This window comes from Oncorhynchus mykiss, chromosome 16 (genome assembly GCF_013265735.2).
Source record: "Oncorhynchus mykiss isolate Arlee chromosome 16, USDA_OmykA_1.1, whole genome shotgun sequence".
Classification (NCBI taxonomy): domain Eukaryota; kingdom Metazoa; phylum Chordata; class Actinopteri; order Salmoniformes; family Salmonidae; genus Oncorhynchus; species Oncorhynchus mykiss.
Window position 1 is genome coordinate 64,467,517 of NC_048580.1, and position 16,380 is coordinate 64,483,896.

General features: G+C 44.2%; 1 protein-coding gene across 1 annotated transcript in view; it reads right to left on the reverse strand.

Moving 5' to 3' along the window:
* si:ch211-117c9.5 (sodium- and chloride-dependent creatine transporter 1) overlaps window positions 1-16,380 on the reverse strand; it is a 38,841-nt gene that overhangs the window by 20,719 nt on the left and 1,742 nt on the right. The window contains exons 2-5 of the mRNA XM_036947549.1: window positions 15,221-15,505; window positions 8,632-8,763; window positions 6,425-6,773; window positions 6,032-6,164 (exon numbers count right to left, since the gene is read on the reverse strand). Of these exons, the coding sequence (XP_036803444.1) occupies window positions 6,032-6,164; window positions 6,425-6,773; window positions 8,632-8,763; window positions 15,221-15,505 (899 nt within the window). The remainder of the gene's footprint in view (window positions 1-6,031; window positions 6,165-6,424; window positions 6,774-8,631; window positions 8,764-15,220; window positions 15,506-16,380) is intronic.

A 16,380-nucleotide genomic window follows, 5' to 3' on the forward strand; every position in this document is an offset into this window, starting at 1 on the left:
ACTTTTTCCACATTTAGCATATTTTTTATTTTGTTATGGATTAAATAAAACATTGTCCTCAATCTACACTTATCAATACCCCATAATGACAAAGTGAAAACAGATGTTTTGATATTCTTGCAAATGTATTAAAAGTAAAAAACAGAAATACCTTATTTACAAAAGTATTCAGACCCTTTGCTATGAGACTCGAAATTGAGCTCAGCTGCATCCTGTTTCCATTGATCATCCTTGAGATGTTTCTACAACATGATTGGAGTCCACCTGTGGTATATTCAATTGACTGAACATGATTTAGAAAGGCAAACACCTGTCTACATAAGGTGTTTGCAGTTGACAGTGCATGTCAGAGGCAAAAACCAAGCCATGAGGTCGAAGGAATTGTCCGTAGAGCTCCGAGACAGGATTGTGTTGAGGCACCGATCTAGGGAAGTGTACAAAAGATTCTGCAGCATTGAAGGTCCCCAAGAACACAGTGGCCTCCATCATTTTTTAATGGAAGAAGTTTCTAATCACCAAGACTCTTCCTAAAGCTGGCTGCCCGTCCAAACTGAGAAATTGGGGGGAGAAGGGCCTTGGTCAGGGAGGTGACCCAGAAGCCGATGGTCACTCTGACAGAGCTCCAGAGTTCCTCTGTGGAGATGGGAGAACCTTTCAGAAGGACAACCATCTCTTCAGCACTCCACCAATCAGGCCTTTATGGTAGAGTGGCCAGACGGAAGCCACTCTTCAGTAAAAGGCACATGACAGCCTGCTTGGAGTTTGCCAAAAGGCACCTAAAGGACTCTCAGACCATGAGAAACAAGATTCTCTGGTCTGATGAAACCAAGATTGAACTCTTTAGCCTGAATGCCAAGCGTCATGTCTCGAGGAAACCTGGCACCATCCTTAAGGTGAAGCCTGGTGGTGGCAGCATCATGCTTCAGAGCGCTCAGGACCTCAAACTGGGGAAGAAGGTTCATCGTCCAACAGGACAAAGACCCTAAGCACACAGCCAAGACAACGCAGGGGTGGCTTCGGGACAAGTCTATGAATTTCCTTGAGTAACTCAGCCAAAGCCCGGACTTGAACCCGATTGAACATCTCTGGAGAGACCTGAAAATAGCTGTGCAGCGACGCTCCCCATCCAACCTGACAGAGCTTGAGAGGATAGGCAGAGAAGAATGGGAGAAACTCCCCAAATACACGTGTGCCAAGCTTGTAGTGTCATATCCAAGACTTGAGGCTGTAATCACTGCCAAAAGTGCTTCAACAGTGTACTGAGTAAAGCATCTGACTACTTATGTAAATGTGATCTTTCAGTTTTACATTTTTAATACGTTTGCTTTGTCATTATGGGGTATTGTGTGTAGTTTTTAATCCATTCTGGAAAAAGGCTGTAACATAACAAAATGGGGAAAAAGTCAATGGCTATGAATACTTTCCAAATGCATTGTATCTTGTTTCGCTGCTATTGTTGCCATTGTCCTGGCTGGAAGACAGTTCAGTGAATGGGGAGGTGCAGCGTAAGGTAATACAGTAGGGGGAGTGTGAGGTAATTCAGTAGGGGGAGTGTGAGGTAATACAGTAGGGGGAGTGTAAGGTAATACAGTAGGGGGAGTGTGAGGTAATTCAGTAGGGGGAGTGTGAGGTAATACAGTAGGGGGAGTGTAAGGTAATGCAGTAGGGGGAGTGTGAGGTAATACAGTAGGGGGAGTTTGAGGTAATACAGTAGGGGGAGTGTGAGGTAATACAGTAGGGGGAGTGTGAGGTAATACAGTAAGGGGAGTGTGAGGTAATACAGTAGGGGGAGTGTGAGGTAATTCAGTAGGGGGAGTGTGAGGTAATACGGTAGGGGGAGTGTGAGGTAATACAGTAGGGGGAGTGTGAGGTAATACAGTAGGGGGAGTGTGAGGTAATTCAGTAGGGGGAGTGTGAGGTAATACAGTAGGGCGAGTGTAAGGTAATACAGTAGGGGGAGTGTGAGGTAATACAGTAGGGGGAGTGTGAGGTAATACAGTAGGGGGAGTGTGAGGTAATACAGTAGAGGGAGTGTGAGGTAATACAGTAGGGGGAGTGTGAGGTAATACAGTAGGGGGAGTGTGAGGTAATACAGTAGGGGGAGTGTAAGGTAATACAGTAGGGGGAGTGTGGGGGGGAGTGTGAGGTAATACAGTAGGGGGAGTGTGAGGTAATACAGTAGGGGGAGTGTGAGGTAATACAGTAGGGGGAGTGTAAGGTAATACAGTAGGGGGAGTGTGAGGTAATACAGTAGGGGGAGTGTAAGGTAATACAGTAGGGGGAGTGTGAGGTAATACAGTAGGGGGAGTGTGAGGTAATACAGTAGGGGGAGTGTGAGGTAATTCAGTAGGGGGAGTGTGAGGTAATACAGTAGGGCGAGTGTAAGGTAATACAGTAGGGGGAGTGTGAGGTAATACAGTAGGGGGAGTGTGAGGTAATACAGTAGGGGGAGTGTGAGGTAATACAGTAGGGGGAGTGTGAGGTAATACAGTAGGGGGAGTGTGAGGTAATACAGTAGGGGGAGTGTGAGGTAATACAGTAGGGGGAGTGTAAGGTAATACAGTAGGGGGAGTGTGGGGGGGAGTGTGAGGTAATACAGTAGGGGGAGTGTGAGGTAATACAGTAGGGGGAGTGTGAGGTAATACAGTAGGGGGAGTGTAAGGTAATACAGTAGGGGGAGTGTGAGGTAATACAGTAGGGGGAGTGTGAGGTAATTCAGTAGGGGGAGTGTGAGGTAATACAGTAGGGGGAATGTGAGGTAATTCAGTAGGGAAAATGCGAATGCTTCTCAAATATAATGTTTTATGCATTCTTCACACTCTAGTCCTCACAAGAAAGTCCTCGGAGAATGCACTCAGAGCATGAGAATGTGGAGCACGGTAGTATGCATATTGAGAAACACCCTGTGTGTATGTTGCTGTGGGGACCACTAGGTAGAAGTTCATTAAAGTTGCAGTGAGAATTGAGTGTGAACTATACAAGCCAAGCATTTACGGTTCTCAACCCACACATGACAAACATAAGAGTACTTCCACACAAAGGCATCTACTAAGGCTGTGGTTCCCAAACTTTTTATAGTCCCGTACCCCTTCAAACATTCAACCTCCAGCTGCATACCCCCTCTAGCACCAGGATCAGCGCACTCTCAAATGTTGTTTTTTGCCATAATTGTAAGCCTGCCACACACACGTTACACGATACATTTATACGGCTCGTGGGAAGTGTCAAAGAGCTCTTATAGGACCAGGGCACAATAATAATATAACAATAATCAATCATTTTGCTCTTTATTTAACCATCTTACATATAAAACCTTATTTGTCAATTGACAATTGTGAATAACTCAAAGGTTAATGAGAAGGGTGTGCTTGAAAGAATGAACATAACTCTGCAATGTTGGGTTGTATTGGAGAGAGTCTCAAGTCTTAAATAATTTCCCACACACAGTCTGTGCCTGTATTTAATTTTCATGCTAGTGAGGGCCGAGAATCCACTCTCACATAGGTACGTGGTTGCAAAGGGCATCAGTGTTTTAACAGTGTGATTTGCTAAGGCAGGATACTCTGAGCGCAGCCCAATCTAGAAATCTGGCAGTGGCTTCTGATTAAATTAAATTTTCACAGAACCGCTTGTTGCAATTTCAATGAGACTCTCTTGTTCAGATATCGGTAAGTGGACTGGAGGCAGGGCATGAAAGGGATAATGAATCCAGTTGTTTGTGTCATCTGTTTAGGGAAAGTACCTGCGTAATTGCGCACCCAACTCACTCAGGTGCTTCGCTATATCACATTTGACATTGTCCGTAAGCTTGAGTTCATTTGCACACAAAAAAATCATACAATGATGGAAAGACTTGTGTGTTGTCCTTGTTAATGCAAAGACTTGTGTGTTGTCCTTGTTAATGCAAAGACTTGTGTGTTGTCGTTGTTAATGCAGACAGAGAAGTGCTCCAACTTCTTAACCATAGCCTCAATTTTGTCCCGCACATTGAATATAGTTGAGTCCATGCAATCCTAGATTCAGAACATTCCAGCGAAAAAAAACATTACCCAGATAGGCCAGTCGTGAAGTGAAAAATGATGGTCAGTAAAGAAAACTTTAAGCTCGTCTCTCAATTTCAAAAAGTGTCAATACTTTGCCCCTTGATAACCAGCGCACTTCTGTATGTTGTAAAAGCGTTACATGGTCGCTGCCCATAACATTGCATAGTGTAGAAAATACATGAGAGTTCAGAGGCCTTGCTTTAACAAAGTTAACCATTTTCACTGTAGTGTCCAAAATGTCTTTCAAGCTGTCAGGCATTCCTTTGGCAGCAAGAGCCTCTTGGTGGATGCTGCAGTGTACCCAAGTGGCGTCGGGTGCAACTGCTTGCACGCGCGTTACCACTCCACTATGTCTCCCTGTCATGGCTTAGCGCCATCAGTACAGATACAAACACATCTTGACCACCAAAGTCCATTTGATGTCACAAAGCTGTCCAGTACTTTAAAATATCCTCTCATGTTGTCCTGGTTTTCAGTGGTTTGCAGAAGAGGATGTCTTCCTTAATTGACCAGGAGCTGTGCCACGTCTATTGACTCATCCAGCTGTAATGCATAGAATTCACTGGCTTGTATGCAAAGCAGTAATTGATTTAAAACACCTCCTGCCATGTCACTGATGCGTTGTGAAACAGTGTTGTTTGATGAAGGCATTGTCTGTATAGTTTTTCGGGCCCTTTTCCCCCAGCATTGTCCCAGCCATATCCACGGCAGCAGGAATAATTAAGTCCTCTACAATAGTATGGGGCTTGCCTGTCCTAGCCACTTGGTAGCTCACCATATAAGACGCTTCTAGCCCCTTCTTATTAATGGTATCTGTTGATTTTATAAATGTCTCACTACTCGAAAGACGTCTTAATTCTCGCTCAAAAAACTCCCGTGGCTTATTTTTCAAATTGGCATGTTTTGTTTCTAAATGTCTGCGCAAGAGTGAAGGTTTCATCAGGTTGTGAAATAGTATATTTGCGCCTCTTCGATGGTCCAACGTTCCTGTCTGTTGTTCGGTTCTTTCCCGGGTTAGGGTGCAGTAGCTCTTCAGCTGCATCAGATTCATAACTGTCAGTGTCCATGCTAGCTGGGCTAACAACAACATGTAGAATTACTGATGCTAGCATTGGATGGGCTCGTGGAAGCAGAACAACTTGTGTTGTCAACAAGTGCAGGTGTAGTACTGCTAGAAGTTGCTAGAATTAGCAGTACTACCAGTAGAGCTGTTATGTTTTTCTCAGGATGCGGGCCTTACTTTTTAAAACTATTTATCAATTTTCGAGCAAACGCAATGAGCAGCAGCTACGTTTGGCTACATATGAACCTTTAGTGGAGTTCCCCAGAGAGAGTAACGGTTAATGTGATTGGATGTTAATTATTTGACTAGGCTACCTGTATTTGACATGTTATTTCGCTGAACACTAGAGGGTTTAATTTGATTTTTGGCAGTGAAACGAGGCTACTCAGACGAGAAAAAAACCTCACCCAAATGTATAGCCAGCCCCGTTGGAAAATATAAATGGACTGTTTGAAAATGTGAAAAAAATGAAATAAAAAAATGTTCTATATTTATATTTTAAATGTGAATCACATTTTTCTTTGGCGTACCCACGACGACATTGCGCGTGTACCCGTTTGGAAATACCTGTACTAAGGCAAAACACACGCATGTTTTTCCAGTCCCACATATTAGTTGATTTTACATGTGTGCTTACAAGTGTGTCTGATTATATTTGTCAGTCTAGACATTATGATCCGTACTAAAGCTGCTTTGAGGTCAGAGGGCAAAGTGGAGAATGGACAAATCTCTGAAGCTAGACTCACAAGAACACAGAAATTCCATTCTCGTTAATGTTGCTACAGTAGCTACATGTTTTGTTTTTACATTGTTTGGATTGAAAATACTTTTCTAGGCAGAAAACACCCTGTATCTCACCTTAACTTAAGCTAAGCAAAGCACAAGACATATCCTTACACCCACACTCACCCACACGTTCACTGACCTTGCCTGTGCCTTTGACTCCCTTCCAGATGCAGAAGTAAACAATAACCCAGGTGGCGATCAGACAGAGGACCATGTGAGAGCTGATGTCACCAGGCTCATCCAGACCACCAGAGAGACGGAGCACCTTACGCCTGACACACATACACACAGAGAGAGAGAGAGAGAGCGAGAGAGTGTAATGTTTACTGTTCATTTTTATTGTTTATTTCACTTTTGTATATTGTCTCCTTCACTTGCTTTGGCAATGTTAACATATGTTTCCCATGCCAATAAAGCCCTTTGAATTGAATTGAGAGAGAGAGGTCAGACAAAAAGAATAGACAACCAATAACCTATGGTTAGGTAGTTAGTCCTATGACCAACCCAACACAACAGACCACAGATCACTTACTCCCAGAACTCAATGACTGGCGAGCGCATGCCCTCTGGTTCCACGCAGCTGCCGTTGAAGAGGAGCAGAGTAGAGGATGAGAGGTTGAGCGGGGAGGATACCACCGACGAGAGGAGGGAGCTGGGGATAGACGGATCGGGGGTGGAGGAGAGGAGAGGCAGGGTGCTGCGGTTGTGGCAAGCCCGGCGGAAGTTTTCGGTGCAGTTGAGGGTGTTCCAGGGGTGCCCGCAGGTAGCCCAGGGTAACGGGTTGGTGAAGGAGTGAAGCAGGAAGTACAGGCCCCACACCAGGATCATGATGTAGTAGGTGTTACAGAAGAACACTATTACCATGGAGGCCAGGCCAAGACCTGTGGAGAGAGAGAGAGGGGGAATGAGAAGGAGTGGCAGATGAGGTGATGTACGGTAGAGAACATAAGGACAAACATTTAGAGGAAGGATATATGAGAAAGAAAAATGGACGGGTTAGAGAACAAAAAAATAAAAAACCTCACTCAGAAAAATGAATTCCATCTCCATTAAACAACATCTATGAAGATCAGGTTCCAAGATTCTAATACTTTGTGTTTTGTGTGCCAGCACTACTAAGGTACCTCTTTGTACCTCTTTGTATCTCTTTGTGGTACCTATGCTGCCTAGGGGAAGAGCTGTCAGGAAAATAGTTATCTTCACAAGAATTAAATAATGAAATAATGAAATAGATTTGAATTTTATGAAACATTTATTTACCAGGCAGGTCAATTAAGAACAGATGCTTATTTACAATAACCAAGGGCTGTTGAGAATACACACTTTATAAGGTTTATTAGGTACACCCATCAGGTACTGGATCAGACCCCACTTTGACTCCAGAACAGCCTGAATTATTTGAGGAATGGAAACGTTGCTTAATTGGTTTCAAGGGACCTAATGTGTGCCAGGAAAACATTCCCCACACCATTACCCCACCTCCACCAGCCTGTACAGTTGACTCCAGGCAGGATGGGGCCATGGACTCATGCTGCTTATGCCAAATCTTTAACATGCATGATGCAACAGGAACTGGGATTCGTTGGACCAGGTGATGTTTTTCTACTTCTCAACTGTCCAGTGTTGGTGATCACGTGCCCACTGGAGCTGCTTCTTGTTTTTAGCTGATAGGAGCAGAAGCCGGTGTGGTCGTCTGCTGCAATAGTCCATGCGTGACAAGGACAGACACCACTGTTGTACTGCGCCATTATTTGCCGGTTTGTGGCCCACCTGTTAGCTTGCATGATTCTTGCCATTCTCCTTTGATTTCTCGTCAACAAGCTGTTTTCGCCCACAGGACTGCCGCTGACGGGATGTTTTCTGTTTATCGCACCATTCTCTGTAAACCCTAGACACTGTCGTGTGTGAAAAGCCCAGGAGGCTGGATGTTTCTGAGATACTGGAACCAACGTGCACGGCACTGACAATCATACCACTGTGTTTCTGAGATACTGGGACCAACGTGCACGGCACTGACAATCATACCACAGTGTTTCTGAGGTACTGGGACCAACGTGCATGGCACTGACAATCATACCACAGTGTTTCTGAGATACTGGGACCAACGTGCACGGCACTGACAATCATACCACTGTGTTTCTGAGGTACTGGGACCAACGTGCACAACACTGACAATCATACCACAGTGTTTCTGAGATACTAGAACCAACGTGCACGGCACTGACAATCATAACACACTCAAAGTCGCTTAGATCACTTGTTTTGCCAATTCTAATGTCCAATCAAACAGTAACTGAATGTCTCGATTTCTGCTTTATAAAGAAAGCCACAGCCACGTGACTTACTGTCTGGAAGAGAGAACCATTTTCATGAACGTGGTGGTGTACCTAATAAACTGGCCACTGAGTGTAGGTTGGAAGTTGATGACGATGCTATGATGTGACAGAGGAGCTGGACTGCAAGTTACAACAGAATCAACATATTCACAACAGCTCTTATGTCAAAATTTCATCAATCAAGTCTTGTTGCGAGAAGACTGTTTATTCTGACAGTTGTTTCAGTTACATAATGCCAACATCTATGCCGAAATTGGTGGTTTGAACAACCAAATGCTAGCCTATATTATAGGGGGGGCGAAAGAAAGGATGTGTGAGACAGAGGGGTTGCAGAATAAAACAAGACAAAACCTACCTCAGAAACATGTATTCACTCTTCATTAATGCATTCACATTACAGTACCTTTAAAGAGAGGGGCAATGTTCCATGCAGAGACCCCTCCTTGCTTCATGAACTGACCAAGAGCGATTTCCAGGAAGAACACGGGAATACCTCCGATGAACACAATAATCATGTAGGGGATCAGGAACACGCCTACAACACGCAACACACACATGTTAGCAACACAACTCCACACGCTACACAACACAGAGGCTATATTTCACAAACATACAACACAACACAAACTCTATTATGTGACAAATCTATCAAATACAGTCCTAGTGCATGCTTGTATAACTAGTGTTCAACTTGTTGTGGACAGATAAAAGTCTCTCTATAACAGACATGATTATATCATTTATATTTCTACATGCTCATGGGAGAGAGAGAGAGAGAGAGAGAGAGAGAGAGAGAGAGAGAGAGAGAGAGAGAGAGAGAGAGAGAGAGAGAGAGAGAGAGAGAGAGAGAGAGAGAGAGAGAGAGAGAGAGAGAGAGAGAGAGAGAGAGAGAGAGAGAGAGAGAGAGAGAGAGAGAGAGAGAGAGAGAGAGAGAGATCACAAGCTGAAGAACTAGAGCTGGCATTTAGGCTAAAACTTATCTAGCAAAATGTTATTGCAGTGCAATGACAAGGGAGGAGAGAGGGAAGGACAGATTAAGTGAGTGAGAGAAAGAGCGAGAGCAGGAGGAGGAGAGGAGGGTAGACAAGGCCATAGATAAGGAGGAGGTGTATTGAGAGGGAGATAACCATATTGTTTCATTCATTTAGTGTTTGGGCATGAGTGGCTGGCATTGTCCTTTGAACAGAGAGAACGATAGAAAGTAGGAAGGAGAGAGAATGAAAGCGAATGAGAAAGAGACCGTTAGTAAAAGTGAAAGTACACTAGGAGGGATTCTTGCTTGTATGTATTATGTCAAATATAACCATCCTATATGTCCCTTTTACAGTACAACTGACTCAAAAGCTTGAGGTCAAATGAAACGCATACATACACTACATGACCAAAAGTATGTGGACACCTGCTTGCCGAACATCTCATTCTAAAATCATGGGTATTAATATGGAGTTGGCCCCCCCTTTGCTAATATAACAGCCTCCACTCTTCTGGGAAGGCTTTCCATTAGATGTTGGAACATTACTGCAGGGACTTGCTTCCATTCAGCCACAAGAGCATTAGTAAGGTTGGGCACTGATTTTGGGAAATTAGGCCTGGCTCGCAGCCGGCATTCCAATTCATCCCAAAAGTGTTCGATAGGGGGCTCTGTGCAGGCCAGTCATGTTCATCTACACCGATCTCGACAAACCATTTCTGTATGAACCTCGCTTTGTGCACAGAGGCATTGTCGTGCTGAAATAGGAAAGGGACGATTTCAAGTTTTCAGAACAATCGGTAATCGGCATTTTTGGACATCTATTATGGCCGATTACATTGTACTCCATGAGGAGACTGCGTGGCAGGCTGACTACCTGTTATGCGAGTGCAGCAAGGAGCCACGGTAAAGTGCTAGCTAGCATTAAACTTATAAAAAACAATCAATCTTAACATAATCACTAGTTAACTACACATGGTAGATGATATTACTAGTTTATCTAGCTTGTCCTGCGTTGCATATAATCGATGCGGTGCCTGTTAATTTATCATTGAATCACAGCCTACTTCAAACGGGTGATTTAACAAGCGCACTCATGAAAAAAGCACTATCGTTGCACCAATGTGTACCTAACCATAAACATCAATGCCTTTCTTTAAAATCAATACACAAGTATATATTTTTTTAAACCTGCATATTTACTTAATATTGCCTGCTAACATGAATTTATTTTAACTTGGGAAATCGTGTCACTTCTCTTGCGTTCTGTGCAACAACGTCATAGGCTGACCACACCGCTCGCGTTGCAAAATACATTTAGAAATCTACGTTATTCAATCATTGCACCCACGTGCACGTCAACGAGCATCTGCGTTGCCAAGGGCTAAAATAGAAGTAATTTTTTATTTCTGACAAAGATTGCGCTGCAAGTCCTGCCACTCCCATCTCCTCATTGGTTTATAGAAGCAGGTACCCACGTGCCATCTCCTCATTGGTTTATAGAAGCAGGTACGTGCCATCTCATCATTGGTTATACCCACCTGGGTGATTGAAAGATGAACTGTGTTGCCGGTCGGTGTAGTAATACTATGAAAGTTTAGATGCCAATCACCATATAAATTCAAAGATGAAAAAGCCTGGAAGGAGGAGAGATGACTAGAAACGATTCAGTTGACCGTTTTATGTGTGGATTAATTGTCGGAGTAGAGGACCTTGTGTATTTCAGGAAAAATAACAACTCAATGTTTATTTCCCAGGTCAAATGAGCTAGCAACAGCAAGCTAACTAAATAGGACAAATTAGCTAGCAAGTGCAAGCTAACGAGCTAAATTGCCATAAATGTCTAATGCTTTTCGACCTGTTCCCAAATTAATGTAATTGGTTCAGAGTTTGTTTTGATATTTTAACCTGCGTGTCATGATCGCGTTTGGTGTGGGGGGACAAAATACAGTTATGCACGATGGCGCATGCGCACAGCTGGTTTGGGTTCCGTGTCAGTTTGGGCCGCCTGGCTCGTTGCGAACTGTCTGAAGACCATTTCTTCCAAACAAAGACAGCCAACTTCACCAAACGGGGGATGATTTAACAAAAGTGCATTTGTGAAAAAAGCAAAATCGTTGCACGAATGGACCTAACCATAAAAATCAAATCCTTTCTTAAAATCAATACACAGAAGTATATATTTTTAAACCTGCCTATTTAGTTAAAATAAATTAATGTTAGCAGGCAATATTAACTAGGGAAATTTTGTCACTTCTCTTGCGTTCATTGCACGCAGATTCAGGGTATATCCACCTGGCTCGTTGCGAACTAATCTGCCAGAATTGTACATAATTGACATAACATTGAAGGTTGTGCAATGTAACAGCAATATTTAGACTTATGGATGCCACCCATTAGATAAAATACGGAACGGTTCCGTATTTCACTGAAAGAATAAATGTTTTGTTTTCGAAATGATAGTTTCTGCATTTGACCAAATAAATGTATTACCTTCATTTACGAACAAATTCTTATTTTCAATAACGGCCTAGGAACAGTGGGTTAACTGCAGAACGACAGATTTGTACCTTGTCAGCTCGGGGGTTTGAACTTGCAACCTTCCGGTTACTAGTCCAACGCTCTAACCACTAGGCTACCCTGCCGCCCCTAATGGCTGGTATTTCTGTGTGCTATTATGTTATAATTAAGTCTATGATTTGATATTTGATAGAGCAGTCTGACTGAGCAGCAGCAGGCTCGTAAGCATTCATTCAAACAGCACTTTCCTGTATTTGCCAGCAGCTCTTCGCTGTGCTTCAAGCATTGCGCTGTTCACTGTTCAACTCCCGGCCTGCCACAAGGAGTCGCTAGAGCGCGATGAGCCAAGTAAAGCCACCCCCCAGTCAAACCCTCCCCTAACTCAGACGACACTGGGACAATTGTGTATTGCCTTATGGGATTCTCAGTCACGGCCGGTTGTGACACAGCCTGGGATTGAACCCGGGTCTGTAGTGACGCCTTAAACACTGCGGTGTAGTGCCTTAGATCGCTGCGCCATTCGGATGGACAGATGCATTTTACGTGCTTCAGCACCCGGCAGTCCCGATCTGTGAGCTTCTGTGGTCTACCACTTTGTGGCTAAGCTGTTGTTGCTCCTAGACGTGTGCACTTCGTAATATCACCACTTCCAGTTGAATGGGGCAGCAGGACAGAAATTTGACGAACTGACTTGTTGGAAAGGCGTTATCCTATTTCAGTGACACGTTGAAAGTCACTGAGCTCTTCAGTAAGGCCATTCTACTGCCAATGTTTTGTCTATGGAGATTGTATGGCTGTGTGCTCGATTTAATATACCTTTCAGCAACAGGTGTGTCTGAAATAGCCAAATCCACTCATTTGAATGGGTGTCTACATACTTTTGTAAATATAATGTATTTTACCTGGGATACTTTTATCTGAGATAATTGGATTTGGCAAACACATCAAGCAGAAATAGATAATCAAATAAAACAGATCAGAGCTAACAACAACAAAGGGAAAGGTCAACAGCTACATCGTCAATCCATTTGCTTTTAATTTGATGCGCTTATTTTTACTGCCACTGTATTCTGCAGCTTCCTAACATGCCTTAGCAACAAAACACCTCTAAAACTGGAAGTACATAGAAAAAAACAAACAGAACATTCACCCAAACCCCCCACCCCAGACATATTGGTATGTCCGGTATGATGAAACTATATACAGAGGACCATACCAATACTTAGAAGGAAGGGGGTAAACAAATGGGGCAGAGTCACATGAGAATGACGCAGGGAGGAGACTGCCTGCTCAGATGTGGAGGAAAAAAAGAGAGGTAACATAACAGGAGAATGTAAGAAGGAAAGGTGGACCAGAAAATTGGATGATAAGGTGATAAAGAAGAAGAGGAAATAGGAATCTGAGACATGAAAATACAATGACCTCATCTGGTGATAGTGACTTTCTTATTCTCTCCCTCTCCCTCATTCCCTCAGTCTCCTTCACTGAGATCAGACAGCCGAAGCCATATAAGGAAGAGTTCAGAGAGAGAGAGAGGGGGGGAGTGGGATAAGGAGAGAACAAGAGTGAGAGAGAGTAGGAATACTGAATGGATTAAAAAGACGATTGGAAAGACAAAAAAAAAATAATGAAAAATAATAATGATTTTCCCTAAGCCACTATTGTATTAGACTCTCCATCATTTCACACATTAACTTATCTCAAAGTATAGACTAGACTACCCAAATATAGGACAGGGTTCAATATAAAAACAACAATCTCTTTCAAATGAATTTCCTCTATCTGTCCTCCACTTTAGTCAGTCAGATATCCGTCGGTGGGTGTTTGAGTAAAGAGAACAGGTCTGAGAGCCTGTGAGTGCCCAGTACTCAGTCTTATCTGATGCCGATGTTGTGTTACGAGACGTCCCCTGGCCTGGGTTGGTCAAGGACACCAAACGTGGCGTCGCAGTGGCACTGCTGACACAGAGGGAAGGACGGGCACAGGACGCTTATTGTGTGACATGCATCCATATTTTCCTTACTATCAGGGGAGGAGAGGAGAAAGCACCTTTGTGTTCAGGGCAGGAGCACAGGGGGGGGGTCACTGTGTGAGACAGGCCATTGTTAAATTATATGAGAAGGTGGGTATCAGAGTCACGGGTCACAAGACAGAAGAAGGAGGGAGAGAGAGAGAGAGAGAGAGAGAGAGAGAGAGAGAGAGAGAGAAAGAGCGAGAGAAAGAGAGAGAGAGAAAGAGAGAGAAAGAGAGAGAGAGAGAGAGAGAGAGAGAGAGAGAGAGAGAGAGAGAGAGAGAGAGAGAAAACACACACTCACTTTTATTAAACATCTCATAAAAGTAGGAGGGACAGAGAGATAAGAAATAAAGAGCAAAGGTGGAAAGGACAGGTTACCGTAGCGAGAAAATTTGAAAAAGAAAGGAGGGGAGTGTGCTCAAGTGTCACCATATGAGGGGCATGGCTACTACAGCTACGTGCGTACACTCATGCAAGCCCTGCTTGGTCTCCCTCCATCTCTTCCCTCCTCCCTGCCTCTCTCGTTCCTTCCCCCTTCTCTTTACTTAAAACTGCCTTTCCATCAAATCAGTCCAACTGCCTGTTTTGCATATTACATCATAGGTGTGCCATAAAGTAGGAGTTTGTGACTGTGTCAGTGTGTCTATGTCAGTGTGGCTGTGTCAGTGTGACTGTGTCAGTGTGTCTGTGTCAGTGTGGCTGTGTAATTGTGGCTGTGTCTGTGTGGCTGTGTCAGTGTGACTGTGTCAGTGTGTCTGTGTCATTGTGTCTGTGTCAGTGTGTCTGTGTCAGTGTGTCTGTGTCAGTGTGGCTGTGTCAGTGTGTCTGTCTGTGTCAGTGTGGCTGTGTCAGTGTGTCTGTGTCAGTGTGTCTGTGTCAGTGTGTCTGTGTCAGTGTCATTGTGGCTGTGTCTGTGTCAGTGTGGCTGTGTCAGTGTGTCTGTGTCAGTGTGTCTGTGTCAGTGTCTCTGTGTCAGTATCAGTGTGTCTGTCAGTGTGTATGTGTGTCTGTGTCAGTGTGGCTGTGTGTCTGTGTCAGTATGGGTGTGTCAGTATGGGTGTGTCAGTGTGGGTGTGTCAGTATGGGTGTGTCAGTGTCAGTATGGGTGTGTCAGTGTGTCTGTGTCAGTATGGGTGTGTCAGTATGGGTGTGTCAGTGTGTCTGTGTCAGTATGGGTGTGTCAGTATGGGTGTGTCAGTGTGTCTGTGTCAGTATGGGTGTGTCAGTATGGGTGTGTCAGTGTGTCTGTGTCAGTATGGGTGTGTCAGTATGGCTGTATCAGTATGGGTGTGTGCATATGCTGAGTGCAATGTATTTAATTAAGTCTGAGTATGTACGGTATGTGTGTGCTGTGCACATGCTGAATATGTGTGTGAGTATTGTGTTTGTTGGTTTGTTTGTGTGTGTGTGTATTTACATTGTGTGTGTGTGTGTGTGTGTGTGTGTGTGTGTGTGTGTGTGTGTGTGTGTGTGTGTGTGTGTGCTCACCTCCACCGTTCTTGTAGCAGAGGTAAGGGAAGCGCCACACGTTGCCCAGCCCCACAGCGAAGCCCACACAGGACATGATGAAGTCCATCTGTCTGGTCCAGGTCTCTCTCTCCACATACGGTACTGCTGTAGCCTGGACCTGAGGCTGTGTTTGGGTCTGTCCTCCCCCTCCCTCACACCCCCCTGCCCCCACCCCAACCCCAGGCACAGGGACTAGGGGGCGAGCCACACCACCCTCCTCCTCAGATGGAATCCCTGCTTCCATCTGGGAGAGCCGCACATCACCTGGGAGAGAGAGAGGGGGGGGGTGGTATGGAGGAAGAGTGGAGAGAGGGAGCGAGAGAGAAAGAGAGGGGTTAAAAGCCATTTGCTTGCCTTGTAAATCAACCAAGCTTTTACAGCCACATAAACATAAAGGTCCACCAATCAACAAAATGTACAAAATCAATCATAGGAGTCACAAACTCGCAAAGCTGCAGTGACTCACAGTGAATGCCAAAAAGCCCCCCCTCCCCACATCATTAAGATGGAGTGACTATAAGCATGGTGGAAACATGTAGTTATATATGTATGGTAGGCGATGTCTACTGCCTCTATATTTCTAATAGAGCTGAGTGACAAATAAGAACATTGTCAGTCCTATTACACAACAATATGAAATATTTATTCAATCCTCTCTAAGCCTATGACCTCCAGACAGTGCAGTTCTTCAGTCAGCAGTCTAAGCTCAGGCCTACATGTAACACATGCTGTAAAAGAGGGCAGTACTCCTACTGTAATGTAAACTCTTAGAAAAAAGGGTTCCAAAAGGGTTCTGCGTCTGTCCCCATAGGAGAACCCTTTTTGGTTGCAGGTAGAACTCTTTCGAGGAACCAAAAGGGGTTCATCAAAGGGTTATCCTATGGGGACAAACGCAGAACCCTTTTTTCTAAGAGTGTAGGGTAGCTACTGTAAATGCAATTGCCTTTAATGGTCCAGATGCCTTTCTTGCATCCTCGCTCCTTGTTTATTTTTCCCTCCTTCTCAATTCGAATCAATGAGCTATTGACAAGTCAGCATACCTTACAATTAATGCTCCCCCTCTCTCTCCTACCCTCTCTCTACCTCTTCCCAGTTCCCAAAAAGAGAGTTTTGTGCTGGGGTACGACAAGTCTCACAAC